We start from the raw sequence: 14,452 nt of genomic DNA on the forward strand, positions 1-14,452 counted from the left end.
TAATTTGGGCTTTGATCCAGTTCAGTATTTAGGAGTGTTTTACATTTGGGTCCCAGATCTGCCTCCCAGGAGCACCAGGGTCTCTCTGTGGGTCTGGGGGGGCTGATGTGCAGGGAACCATTGCATGGAGCTGCTGCTGAACAAAGGGGCCAAAGGCATTGGGTTTATTTGGCTTTGTTGTATTTTTGATGGAGCTGATGTCCCAGGCTGGGGGACTGCAGGGAATAAATGAGGGATTCTTGGAGAATCCAGAGGTTGCACCCTGGTTCCACTGGGAAACTTTTGGGCTGAGGCTTCGTGGAAGACCCCAGTGCTGCTGCTCCCAAGCCTCACTTTCTGCTGGTGTTGCACATGCTCAATTTAAGCCTCTTTCTCCTCTAAATTTATCCCTGTGGAGCAGAGGGGGCTGTGCTGCTGCAGGGACAAGCTGCTGCCATAAGAACGGGGCTTATTTATTCCCTCTGTAAATCAGGCACTTGGATCCCTGCCTTCCTCTCTCTGGGATGCAGATGTTGCCAGTCTTTCCATCCCCATTGGCATTCAGGGGATGCTGCTGTGGTGGGCACGGAGCTCTCCAAGCTTTGGAGCAATTGAAGTTCTTCAGCAGTTGCAGCTGTGGAAGGGTTTGGAGCAACATCTGCAATGTGTCAGGAGGAGAGGTTTTGGTGCTGGGTGGGAAGCCAAAACCTTGCTCCTCCAGGGCTGCAAGACCTCCCCCTGGCTTGTGAGAAGGTCTTGGAGCCCTGGAGGAGCAAGATGAGATGAGATATTGGGAAGAAATTCCTCCCAGTGAGGGTGGGCAGGCCTGGCACAGGGTGAGAGCAGCTCTGGCTGCCCTGGATCCCTGGCAGTGCCCTTGGCCAGGCTGGGCAGGGCTGGGAGCACCTGGGACAGTGGGAGGTGTCCCTGCCATGGATCCTGCGGGGAGCAGAGTCCTTCCCCTGTGATTTCCCCCAAGCAGGAAGGGCCACAGCTGCTGTAAAAGCAGCACCCAGGAGCTGAAGCTTTTTCCTGGGCTGCAGTCAGAGCTGCCTCAAGCTGGGTGTTGAAATTGCTCCTGCTGCTCTGAAATCAGCTGCAGGATGGAGCCCTGGAGGAGCAGGATGAGATGAGATGGGATACTGGGGAGGAATTCCTCTCTGTGAGGGTGGGCAGGCCCTGGCACAGCTGTGGCTGCCCCTGGATCCCTGGCAGTGCCCAAGGCCAGGCTGGGCAGGGCTGGGAGCCCCTGGCACAGTGGAAGGTGTCCCTGTGGGGAGCAGAGCCCTTTTCCTGCCCGGCCCCACAAACCTCAGTGATCTCCACCAAGCAGGAAGGTCACAGCTTCACCCCGGGGCTGAGGCTTCTTCCTGGGCTGCAGTCAAAGCTGTCTCAAGCTGGGTGCTGAAATTCCTCCCGCTGCTCTGAAACCCGCTGCAGGATGGACAGACACCCCCTTGCGATGCTCCTGGCACCCCGAGGGGGTCTGAGCTGCATCCCCACCACCCCAATTCCCTCGGCTGGAGCCTCGGCAGCTCCCAGGGATGCTGTGGCAGGCACAGAGCCCCCCACAGCCCTCCGTGCCTCCGCCTTTTCCCTCTCCACGGTGCTGCCAGAGCTCCCAGGCGAGCCGGGGCCAAAATTACGAGCGGGGCCACGAATTCTGCAAGAGGAAGTGGCCGGGCTGCGGCAGTGAGAGGCGAGGGCAGGAAGGGGAGGCGATGCTGCCGCTGCTGCCGGTGCTGCGCGGGCACCCCGGGAGCGGCGAGAGGAGCGAACCGAACCGAACCGAACCGAAGCGAACCGAAGCGAGCCGGGAGCGGAGCGGAGCGAAGCGGGAGCTCTGCCCCTTCCATGCTGCGCAGGGAGGCGGGTGCAGGAGGCGAGGCGAGGCGAGGGAAGGGTTCCCCGGCGAGCAGCAATAGCTGGGCAGGATGAGCAGAAGGAGCTGCCGCAGATGAGCGGCGAGCCGGGGATGTGAGCGCGGGGCTCGCCTCGGTCCCCCCGAGCCCCCCCGGCTCCCATGACCATGAGCAGCGGCTACTGCAGCTTGGATGAAGACCTCGAGGATTGCTTTTTCACGGCCAAAACCTCCTTCTTCCGCAGCGCGCACAGCAAGGTCCCTGCCAAGGTAACGCGGGGATGCCGGGGATGCCGCACCAAAAATGAGCTGGGACCGGGGTCAGGGCAGAGCTGCCGGCCACGAGGGGGTCCTGCCCTCTCCTCTGAGGGGTCTGCACGCTGCGGGGTTTTTTCAGCCTTTTCCAAGCCGGGTTTCCCCGTTTCCCGGGGATCCACGCTGCTCTCGGGGTGTTTTTTCATCTTTTTTTAGGGTCAGGCTCCCCGGCGGGGATCTGTGGTTTGGCCTCGCAGAATCTGCACCGAGGGTGAAAATTGCACCTGTGGGGCGGATAGGAAAGTTCAGGGCAGGATTAGTCTGGGAGCTGATCAGCACGGTGGTGAATGTGGTTCTTTTCTGGGAGCTTGAGGCTACTGTGTGTGCCTGCCTTGGAGAAGGACAGAGGGTTTGGCTGGGCAGTGTTGCACCCAGGATGAGATTTGTGTCTCAGCAACGTTCGCAACGCTGCTTCACAGTTTTTAAATGTCTGCTTAAAAAAGAAGAAAATGAAAAAATTAAAAATCCTTGCCATGAACTTTGGGGCCCCAACTAGAGCTGAGCATAAAAGGAGAAGGTGCTGCTGCAGAAGTGGGAGTTTCACACAGGAACGAGAGCCCTGCAGAGATCAAATCTGGCCCAGGGAGAAGCTTTTTTCACTGAAAATCCTCCTGTAAACCACCAGCACCGACTGCTCCCGTCCAGCCTCTGCTGTTTTTGCACCTGCAGAGCTGCAACCCCCAGCAGGTGCTTTGGGGTTCCTGCAGCAGCTCCAAGGGCTCTGCTTGGGCAGGGGGAGCTGCTCTGGAGGGGGAGCTCCAGCCAGCCTGGAATTTTACTGAATTTCTCTGCAGAAAGGGTTTAAGATGGGATATTCCCCGCTAGCCAGCAGCTCCCTCTCGCTATGATTAACAGACACGTACTGCTGGTTCTTAAATGTCATTTGATGATTCATTTCTGGAGGAGATGGAGGAGATTGGGGTGCTGGTGCAGCCAGAGCTGCTCCGTCTGAGCCAGGGCACTGCAGATCATCCTGGAGGAGCCCTGGAAATCAGCCTGGGCTGTTGCTGTTTGGGATTTCTCCCTCTCAGAGCAGTCGGGGGCTGCTGCAGCCCCTTTGTGCCCAGCTCCTCACCTGGATGTGAGCAGCGTGGGTGGCAGAGCTCAGGCTGCCAGAGAAGATGGAGCCTCTCAGGGGTTTGGTGCTGTGGAGAGGAAATGGTTGCTGTGCATGAAGAAAACAACCCCACACTGAGCTGAGCCCAACTGGTGTTGTGTAATGGGGCTGTGTGAGGAGGTGGATTCTCACAGAGGTGGAAACCACGCTCAGGCCTTGGTGGAGGATGGTTCTGGGGGGGTTCATGGCTTGTTTGGGGTTGGTGGTGGTGCAGGTTCTGCAGGAGGAAGAGGTGGTGGCGGTTGATGTCTCTCTCGGGTGTTGATTCACTCCCTGCCCTCTCTTTTCAACTTGGCACCTTATTAAAGTGGTAATGATTGAATGTGGAGCATTTCCACCCCTGCAAGAGCTGTGTGTGACAACAGCTCTGCCTTTCACCACCTGCTCCTGGCCACGGGGTGGAATCATCAGCTGAGAGCCCAGGGTGAGTTTTCCTGGTGGATGTGGTTGGGAATGGTGCTGATTGTCCAGCCTGGGTGCCAGGAGTGATTGCTGAGCCCAGGGCAGGAGGAAGAGAAATCTGGATAACTTAGAGATAAATGTCCTGAAAGACACAGGAAACATCTCTGGGGAGGAAATGAGCTGTGGGTGGGTAGGAGGGGACATCAGGCCACTTAAGGGAGTGGGATTTGATCTGTAGGATTACAGAAACCATTTTTCTGATTGAAACAACTGTATTAGTCTGGAGAGCCTCTTTCTAGGAGTGCTGTAATTCCTTTTTATTTTCAGAACCATCAGCGAAATCACTCTTCATTAGCAGAGAGCTGGTCTAGATCTCAGATGTGACCCCATCCCTGCAGATCCATTACTTTGCATTTTTGGGCCTCTCCAGCTGAGTGGCTTCAGTGGCTTCTGCCTGAAGCCTGATTGCCTAAAACTCTGCAAAATTCCTCCTGGAGTTCTGCATCAGTGGCTGACGAGAGAGAGGGAAGGGGGCAAGGGAATGAGAAGCACAGGAGGGGCAGAACCCAAGCAAAGGTTGGACGAAGGGGTCTCCAAGATCCCACCCAGCCTTGCCCCACAGCCCCAGAGCTGGCTGGTGCTCGGGGCAGGTTTGTGGGGTGCAGGGAGCCAGCTGGGGCTGGCTGGGCAGCCTGGGCATGGCCAGCCTGCTGCAATGCAGAGGAGCTCCAGCCTGGAGCCCCCCGAGATGCAGCTCCCTGGGAGGACCTTGTCAGCTCTCCGTGCTGAGCTGAGATGTGGCAGGAAAATCGGTTTCTAAGTGAAATCTCCATGGCAATCAAAACACTGAGCCCATCTTCACTTGCTGTAACCTCTCTGAAATGCAGCAGCCATCCCTCTCCCCTGCCTGCTGCCTTTTCCTCTGAACCCCAGAGCAAACCACAGCGCCCAAAGCAAACCACAGCACCTCATCTGAGTTTCTCAAAAGCAGGGAAATGTTGGGGGTGTTTAAGGTTTTTTGGGGATTTTTTCAGTGCAGATCTCCTGTAAGATTCTCCTCCCTGCCTGTCTGTGCTGGAGCAGTGGATCCTTTTCCAATGTAGTGCTGTGAACCCTGGGAGTGGGTGTTGGGTGTTGTGCAGGGCTGGAGAGCTCTGTGAGAGCAGAGATGTCCCAGCTCTGGTGACAGCTCTGTCCCCAGTGTCCCTGAGCTGCCACCACTCCCTGCTGCAGCTGGATTTACAGATCTGAGCTCTTGGTTCTGACATTTCTGACTGAAATCTGGAGCATTCACATTCATTTCCAGCCCTTGTGCTGGGCTGTGTTTGTGTCACAGGTGATGCTGCTCTGAGCTGCAGCTCCACAGCCAGGGACACTCAGATGTGCTTCTCCAGCCTTTGCTTGCTGGTGTTTTAAGACAAATCTTTCCTTAATAAGCAGAAAAATTGAGGATTGATGGCCTAGCTCATAAAATCCCTTCAGAGGAGATCTCTGAACGAGGAGCCAAAGGGAGAGCTTGGCTTTGGGAATGCTCTGGTTTGTCCCAGCCTGGCTGGTGGAAAGGGGGATGGAGCTGTGCCCAAGCACACCAGGGAGGACTTGGCCACCCCTGCCTGAGATCAGACTGCCAAGAATGTGGTGATGCTGGGCCAGATCCATCCCCAGAGCTCTGCTCTGCAAATTCATTAATGAGAGAGCTGGGGAGGAGAACTGGCTGGAGGTGAAGGGCAGGGATGGTGGCCCTGGGGCTGCAGGGATGGTGACTCTGGGGCTGCAGGGATGGTGGCTCTGGGGCTGCAGAGAGGAGTTCCTGGGGCTGTAGGGATGGGGTCCTTTTGGCTCCAGGGGTGATGGCCCTGGGGTTGCAGGGATGGTGGCCCTGGAGCCGCAGGGGTGGTGGCCCTGGGGCTCTAAGGATGGTGGCCCTGGAGCAGCAGGGATGGTGGCCCAGGGGCTGCAGGGATGGTGTTCCTGGAGCAGCAGGGATGGTGTTTTTGAGGCTCCAGGGATGGTGTTCCTAGGGCTGCAGGGAGGAGTTCCTGGAGCTGCAGGGATGGTGTCCCTTGGGCTCCAGGGATGGTGGCCCTGGGGCTGCAGGGATGGTGGCCCTGGGGCTGCAGGGATGGTGGCCCTGGCTCCAGGGATTTGTCTGGTCCACCTTTGTCTGTCCACTCAGACTTTCTCCCTCTGCTGCTTTCCCATGCCTGGTTTTCTGGTGCAGCCCCAGTTCCTGAGCTGCTGCTCCTCCAGGCTGGGACCACACAGCAGCTCCTGGGTCCCACCTGGAGCTGTTATCCCCAAAACCAGGAGCCCGGCGTGGTACAGAGCTTCTGCCTCAGCTGCTTTTGAAAGGTTTTTAAGTTGGGAGTTGACTTGAGAAGGTGAGAGGCTGTGGGGAGGGTGCTCTTTGAATGTGGGCTGTGTTTCTCCTGGCATCCTTGTAAATGGCAACATCTGTCACAGGAGGTTTCCTTGTGGCCTCTCTTGGCTTAGAGCTCCTTTGAGAGCTATCACCATCATCTCGGTGACCCCTGGGCTGTCCATAAAAGCCTGGCAGGAGTTTACAGCTCATTAGCTGAGTGCTGGCTCGCACAGAGGGGCTGAGCGGTGAATCCTGCCCAGCCCTGGGCCATGGGCTTTGTGTGCCACGGGTCCTGTCCCCGGCCCGGGCAGCCTTTGTCCCGTGGAGCATTAGCCCAAGTGCCAGCTGCGGCTGCATCACTCCTTACAATGGGGATTTCTTACAGCTGAGCAGCAATGTGGGTTGGGGAGGGCAGGGGAGGGCACAGCGGGTCCTGGGCTGCTCTGGGTCCCCTTTCCTCTGGCTGCCACACCAATGTCCTGTGCTGGTTCCTCTGGGTGCCACACCAGTGTCCTGTGCTGGTTCCTTTGAGTGCCACACCAATGTCCTGTGCTGGTTCCTCTGGCTGCCACACCAATGTCCTGGGCTGGTTCCTTTGGGTGCCACACCAATGTCCTGTGCTGGTTCCTTTGGGTGCCACACCAGTGTCCTGTGTCCATCCCTCTGGCTGCCACACCAATGTCCTGTGCCTGTCCTCTGGCTGCCACACCAGTGTCCTGTGCTGGTTCCTTTGGGTGCCACACCAATGTCCTGTCCCTGTCCCTCTCTCTGCCCCACCAATGTCCTGTGCTGGTTCCTTTGGGTGCCACACCAATGTCCTGTGCTGGTTCCTCTGGCTGCCACACCAATGTCCTGTCCCTGTCCCTCTGGCTGCCACACCAATGTCCTGTGCCTGTCCTCTGGCTGCCACACCAGTGTCCTGTGCTGGTTCCTTTGGGTGCCACACCAATGTCCTGTGCTGGTTCCTTTGGGTGCCACACCAATGTCCTGTCCCTCTCTCTGCCACACCAATGTCCTGTGCCCATTCTGGTTACCACATCAATGTCCTGTGCCCTTTCCTCTGGCTGCCACACCAGTGTCCTGTGCTGAGGCCACTGCCCAGGTGTCCCCAAGGCTGCCTGAGCTGGCCCATCCCTGTTTTCCATGCAGGAAAGCTGCAGGCCCAGCAGGGCTGAGGTGCAGATCAGAGATGAGGTTTTTGTTACCAGCTCATTTCATGCTGCCCCTGTACAACAGGAAATGTGGCAACCGTTTATGGTTAAAGCTTCTGTTTTTCTTCCTTTGGGGAGAGTTGCAGATTCTGCAGCAGAAACTTTGCACAACCGGAGGTTGGGGGTGATTTGTGAGGAGCAACAAGTGTCAGATCTGGCCATGCACTGCAGTGCTTCTCTTCCCAGGCTGTGGCTGCTCTTCCCAGGGCTCCTGCAGCACAGGATTGGTGCTGCTGGCCTGGTTTGGGTCTGGAAGCAGAAAAACAGAATATTTAGGTGTGCAGGACAGGGATGGATGGATGATCCCTGCTTGGGGGGCTCGTGGTGTTGCCTGGCCTGAGCATCACATGAGCTGCAAGAAGAAGTAAGGGGTTGAGCCCTTGGATCCCCAGTGCCCTTAAGGGCTCCCCCATCCTTAAACAGCTCCTGGAGCTGGGGTGGCCCCACTCTGGGTCCTCTGGGACAGCTGCTGGAGTTTGCCTTCATTTTTCTCCCATGACTTCACCGTGTGTCCCCAGGTTTCATCGGGACACTGTGACCATGGTGGGATGCATTCATGACAGAAATTACCAGAACTTTCTTTCCCTGGAGTGGGAGGGTGTGGGAGGAAGAGGAGCTGGGCAGGCTGCAGGTACCCCTGGGCTGCCCAGGGTGGGGAAGGCAGGATGGCAGAGCTGGGCAGAGCTGGAGTGTGTGGTGACATTGGTGACATGGTGTGACACCGGTGACATTGTGTGACACCAATGACGTGCTCCTGAGCCAGCCCCCTCCTGCTGGGAGTGCTTTGGGTTTGTTGGCAGCCAAAACCCTCCTCATGTGCTGTGTGCCTGCTGTGGGGCCCTGGGACTCCTGCTGCCCTGCTGTGCCGTGCCCCTCCATGGAAACCGAGCTGCTCTGAACTGCTGGCACTGGCCCTGGGCTGGGAACGTCACCAGGGGAGGGACCTGGGAGAGAAAAACTGCAGTGACAGGGACAGACAGAGCTGCTGGGCTCGCTTTGGCCATGGAGGGAGGGAGGGAGGGAGGGATGGATGGATGGATGGATGGATGGATGGATGGATGGGGGATGGAGGGATGGATGGATGGATGGATGGATGGATGGATGGATGGATGGGGGATGGATGGATGGATGGGGGATGGAGGGATGGATGGATGGATGGTGATGGATGGGTGGATGGATGGATGGAGCCAGGGGAGGCTTGGACTGGATAGCAGTGAAAATTTCTTTATGAAAGGGAAATGGTGGAATCACCATCCCTGCAAGTGTTCAAAAGATGGATGGATGCATGGATGGATGGACGGAGGATGCATGGATGGATGGATGATGGATGGATGGATGGATGGATTCATGGATGGATGATGGATGGATGGAGGGATGGATGGATGGATGGATGATGGATGGATGGATGGATCCATGGATCCATGGATGGATGATGGAGGATGGATGGATGGATGGATGGATGGATGGATGGATGGATGGATGGATGATGGATGGATGGATGGATGGATGATGGATGGATGGATGGATTCATGGATGGATGATGGATGGATGGAGGATGGATGGATGGATGGATGGATGGATGGATGGATCCATGGATGATGGATGGATGGATGGATGGATCCATGGATGGATGGATGGTTGGATGGATGGTGGATGGACTCTCTCTGTGCCGGGTTGTGTTTGTGCCATGGCTGATGCTGTGGTGCCCTCAGCCCTGCAGCTCCAGCTCTCTCTGTGCAGGAGGGGACAGTCCCAGGGTCCCCTGCCCTCCCTCCCTGCGTGTTTGGTGAGGGGCAGCACAGCTGTGCCTGTCTCAGTGCTGTGGCATGGGTGACATGAGGAAGTGGAGGCTTTCTGAGAGTTCATCTTCTGTTAACTTATAGGGAAGGGGTGTGGGGTTTTTGTTGCTTTTCTTTTTTTTTTTTTTTCCTTTTCCATCACGCTACTTTCAGAATCTCAACCCTCAGCATGGTTTCTAAAGATGATTTTTAAAGACTCCCCTGCCAGCCCAGCACCTGTGAGACACCAAAACTTGGTGCAGTGTGAGCCAAAGGACTCTGACAGACTGGGGAGTTCTGATAAATGGATATTTCACAGAATTCACAGAATCACTGGGTTGGAAGAGATCTTAGAGATCATCGAGTCCAACCCAGCCCCAACCCCTCAACTGAACCCTGGCACCCAGTGCCACATCCAGGCTTTGTTAAACACCCCCAGGGATGGGGACTGCACCACCTCCCTGGGCAGAACATTCCAGAACTTTATCACCCTTTCTGTGAAAAACTTTATGTGCAGTTCTCAAATATCCCAGGAAAGCTTTGCTTTTATTGTCATAAAATGCTTTGGATTGGAAAGAACCTGAAATGTTTAGGGGGAAGGGACCTCATCCAGTCCCACCCCTGCCATGGCAGGGACACCTTCCCCTGTCCCACGGTGCTCCAGCCTGGCCTTGGGCACTGCCAGGGATCCAGGGGCAGCCCCAGCTGCCAGGGCCTGCCCACCCTGCCAGGGAAGGATTTCTGCCCAATATCTGATGTAAATCTCCCCTCTTTTGGTTCAAAGCCATCACCCCTTGTCCTGTCCCTCCATGCCCCTGTTTAAAGCCTCTCTCCCTCCCCTGGGTGCCACCCCAGTGTCCCTGCTGTCCCCTGAGTGCCACCCCAGTGTCCCTGCTGTCCTCTGGGTGCCACCCCAGCATCCCTGCTGTCCCCTGGGTGCCACCCCAGTGTCACAGCTGCTCCATGGGGAGGGGGTCCCAGAGGTCTCCAGCTCTTTGCTGCTCTGGGGTGGAAATGGAGCAATCCTGAGCTGTCACTGGGGAATGGCCTCAGTGAACCCAGGGCTGCCCAGTCCCAGCCTTCCCTGCCTTGCCAGATTGCAACCAGGCTTTCAGTTTGTCCTCTGCTTGATTCTCCTCCTGAAAGAAACAACAAGGGTAGCCTTGGGCAATATTGGCTTATTTACAGTGTCCTTGTCCTGTGTGCTCTGGGGCTGCCTGGGAAGACACAAGCTCTGCTACCCAAGATGCTTTTTTTTCCCCTTTTTTCCCCCCTTTTTTTCCCCCTTTTTTTTTTCCTTTTTTTCCCTTTTTTTCCCCTTTTTTTTCCTTCTCAGAGGTTGCAGTTTTCATTCTGAGCCTTCCCAGCCTTGATGGCACATCCCTTCACGCTTCCTGCTCCCTGCTAACGCCAGCTTCTGAGCAAGCCCACATAAAATCTGGGCAAAATGCATTTGCAGGCTGTCACCGGGGAGGGCGGTGAGTTCTGGGGAGGCAGCAGAGCTCTGAGCAGGGAGATCCAGCCCACTGAGCATTCCCCAAGGCACACAGAGCCTTGTTTGCTGCAGATTGAGCAGATAAAGCAGGCAGTGATGTGGGAGACCTGCCCTCGAGGGGAGCCAGGGGAGGTTTGGATTGGATAAGAGTGAAAGTTTCTGCATGAAAAGGGGAAATGGTGGAATCACCATGCCTGGAAGTGTTCAAAAGGCTGGGAACGTGACACTTGGGGACATGGTTTCATGGTGCTGTGTTGACATCTGGGCTTAATCTCAGAGACCTTTTCTGACCTTAATGATTCTGTGATTATTCATTAGTGACATTTCCATGGCTGGCCTTCAGGCAGAGCCCACCTACAGGTCAGACCCGTTGGTTTTGGAGGAAATTCCCCCAAACCTGGGTGAGCAGCAGCCTCTGTCCCCTTCTGGGACAGCGGGCTGGGATTCCTGGGCTGCCTGATTTATTCAGTCACACAGCCAGCATGCTGCTCTTGTGTGCTTTTATTGCTCTGAGCTGTAATTTCCCAAGCTTTGGACAAGAGCAGTGAGAGATTTAACTCCAGCTTCTGCCTGGGTGAGCCCACTGGAAGCTGCTTGAGTTTTGAGCAGTCAGAGCTGTGAATACTGGAAATAGGATGGGATTTTTTTTTTTCTTGCATTACTTTGAGGAGTCAGAGCCTTGAATACTGGAAATAGGATGGGATTTTTTTTCTTGCATTACAAAAAGGAAATAAATGCTTGCAGCTGGAGGTGGCTTTGCTTTCAAAGTGGGTTTTAAAGGTTGGATTTTTGCCCTGGTTTGTAGTGGGATGCTTTACTGCTCCGTGCCACCACCTGCTGCATTTTGTGTTGCCTCCACTTCCTGTCACTGGTGTCAGAGGTGGTTTGGGGTTGGGATGTGGCATCCTGCCCATTTGGGGACAGTCCCCACCTGCGTCATCAGTGCTCAGGATCTGAGCAGGATCTGTTCCTGCTTTCAGGAGCTGAACAGATGGAGCATTACCCAACACACAAAGCAGCTAAAGCCCCACTCTTCTGATTGCAGAATGTGACACAAACCGTAGAAGAAGAAAAACCCGAGCCTCCAACCGTCCAGGAGATCAAACAGAAGATTGAAAAGTACAATGCAAAGGTCACCAACTGCCTGCTGATGAAACTGGTACGTGCTGGGCTGGTTTCCCCTCACACACACAGACTGGGGCTGGTTCCTGTGGGCCCTGAATGGGGCCAGCCTGTGGGGAAGGTGGCACTGGGGTGAGGGTGGCTGGCAAGCTGCTTTTCCTCCTGCTGGCCTTCCCAGTGTCACTGACACTCCAGGTGACAGCTCCCAGTAGAGCGTGAGACTCTTGATCTCAGGGTTGTGGGTTCGTGCCCCACGTTGGGCGCCAATAAATTGGAATTAAATACCAATTTTGTCTGATGGAACCTGCCTGGGCTCACCTGGCCCTTGCTGCTTGACCAAGGGTGGCAGCTGTGGTGGTTTCACCTGAGAGACACCTTTGGCTGGATGGATGTGAGGTGGTTTTACCTCAGAGACACCTTTGGCTGGCTGGATGCGTGGTGGTTTCACCTCAGAGACACCTTTGGCTGGCTGGATGTGAGGTGGTTTCACCTCAGAGACACCTTTGGCTGGCTGGATGCTGCAGCTGGGTGCTAGAGACAAGTCCAGGCGTGCAGGAGCTCAGGTTTACCTCTGGTGGAGAGGCTTCAAGGCGAGGTGAAGGAAAAGGAGTCGGTTCTGATGGAGGGCTTGGATCCAGAGCTTTATTCTGGCCCACAGGCCTCTGAATGCAGCACCAGCTCCAACAGAACAAAGAACCCCGTGGTTGCTGTTCCTTTTAACCCCAGGGAGAAGGGGAGGGAAGGGGCAGGGAGCCACCAACCAGGTAAGGGGGGGAAGTCTCAGGGGACAAATGACACCTGGATGGCCCAATGTCCCCAGGGCTGAGGCAGCTTTTGAACTCTGCCAATCACACCTTCCCTGCCTCCACCCCTTCCTGCTGGCACCGATCTCTGGCAAGGAGCTGCCACAAAGCCTTGTCCCAGATGGGGATGAGTCATGGAGGAACCGGGGCTGTGAGCTGTTGGAAGTGGCTTTAGGAACACAAAACCTCTCTAGAGAGAGAAGCTCTGCCCTCAGCACTGCCAGGCTTCCTGGGTGCACTGTGCAGAACCAGGCTCTTCCCCTGATTCCTGCATTTTTGTGGAGCTGAGGGTGGGATAAGAGACCTGTGGTGGGATCAGGGATGATCTGTAACGTGGAGATGTGAGAATCTCTTAAATGGGGAATAAAACGTAAGGAATAAGTTTGGGACATCCTGCTGAACCAGGGGTTTCAAATCCATATTAAGTGCAACTACAAATTCCATGCAATGGAATTTCCATAACTGCCTCGTAGCAGGGCTGGTTTGAAACAAAACAAGATCCCACAGGCGAGAGAGGAAGGGATGAGTCACTACCAAGAGAAAATCAGCAGTGACTGTCCTGAAATTACTGGGTACTTTTGACATGATTAATGAGAAACGCTGGAACTCCCGGAGCGGGGGCAGCTCCTGCTGTCACCCCACGCTTGTTGTGGTGGGAAAGGGGCTGGAAAAGCTTCCTGGAGCCTGATCCTTGTGTGCTTTGTCCCCAGAACGATGATGGGACCTACACAGGCTTCATCAAGGTGCACCTGAAGCTGCGGCGGCCGGTGACGGTGCCGGCCGGGATCCGGCCCCAGTCCATCTACGATGCCCTCAAGGAGGTGAACCTGGCTGAGATGACAGACAAGAGGACCTCCTTCTACCTGCCCCTGGATGCCATCAAGCAGCTGCACATCAGCAGCACCACCACGGTGAGCGAGGTGATCCAGGGGCTGCTGAAGAAGTTCATGGTGGTGGATAACCCCCAGAAGTTTGCACTTTTCAAGGAGATGAGGAAAGATGGGCAAGGTGAGTTCAGGGCCTGGCAGCTCTGCCTGGGGTTGGTGTGCTCTAGGACTCGCTGGGGTCTCAGGCAGGAAAAGCCTAAATCCAGGTGAATCAATGGCCAGACCTCCACAGGTGCTTAGGGTAACAGGGAATTGAAACCACCTGAGACCTTACAGGGATCGTTGTGAATCTGAGACTCCGCCCTGCGATCCTGAGCATCCTTTTCCATGCTCCAGCTGATCCCCCGAGCTTCCCTCTGCCCTGGCAGCCCTGATCTCACTGGGGGTGTCTGCTGTCCTTGCAGTGCTCTTCCAGAAGCTTCCTCTCACCGAGTACCCCCTGTACCTGCGGCTGCTGGCGGGCCCTGACACCGACGCGCTGAGCTTTGTGCTGAAGGAAAACGAAACGGGGGAAGTTGAGGTACATTGGTGACTTTTCCTTGTTTTCACACAAATATAGAGCACATGGCAGAGCTGGGAGATGTGTGACAGAGGCAGCACAAAAAGGGCTGTTTCCCTCTAAGAGGTCTTTTATTGCTCCTGAATGATCTGGGTTTTTTAAAACAATTCAAACTTGAACTGGGTTTTTTAAACAATTCAAACTTGAGTCTTTTATTGCTCCTGAATGATCTGGGTTTTTAAAACAATTCACACTTGATCTGCGTTTTTAAAACAATTCAAACTTGAGCTGTGGAAATGCTGAGGCCAGTTTTGATGGCCACTCCATAATCTGTTTATGGAACCTAGTAGTGCAGCCCCAGGGTTAATCCTCTCTAATTAGATTAGCTGAGCACTGTTATAAGTAATCCACTAATTTAAGTAAAAGCCAGGGACACTCAGGTAATAAATTCACAGCCAATTTTGGGTTGAAATCTTGCTCTCCACCACTGTGAAGCAAATGCTGGGAGCTGCTGCATCCTGCAGGATTCTGCTTCTCATTTGGGGTGGGAGGATTGGGATGGTCCTTCCTGCTGTAGCCCTTTATCCCATCCTTCTCACCACTCAAGGTGAAATCCCTGGA

General features: G+C 55.2%; 1 protein-coding gene across 2 annotated transcripts in view; it reads left to right on the forward strand.

Moving 5' to 3' along the window:
* RASSF5 (Ras association domain family member 5) overlaps window positions 1-14,452 on the forward strand; it is a 35,725-nt gene that overhangs the window by 18,337 nt on the left and 2,936 nt on the right. The window contains exons 1-4 of one of the 2 annotated variants that reach the window (XM_077190685.1): window positions 1,618-2,110; window positions 11,566-11,679; window positions 13,156-13,453; window positions 13,737-13,852. In XM_077190685.1, coding sequence (XP_077046800.1) covers window positions 2,003-2,110; window positions 11,566-11,679; window positions 13,156-13,453; window positions 13,737-13,852 — 636 coding nt within the window. In that variant the 5' untranslated portion in view covers window positions 1,618-2,002. Of the gene's footprint in view, window positions 1-1,617; window positions 2,111-11,565; window positions 11,680-13,155; window positions 13,454-13,736; window positions 13,853-14,452 lie in introns of those variants that run through there. The other variant, XM_054648730.2, reaches the window with a different exon arrangement.

This window comes from Agelaius phoeniceus, chromosome 25 (genome assembly GCF_051311805.1).
Source record: "Agelaius phoeniceus isolate bAgePho1 chromosome 25, bAgePho1.hap1, whole genome shotgun sequence".
Lineage (NCBI taxonomy): Eukaryota > Metazoa > Chordata > Aves > Passeriformes > Icteridae > Agelaius > Agelaius phoeniceus.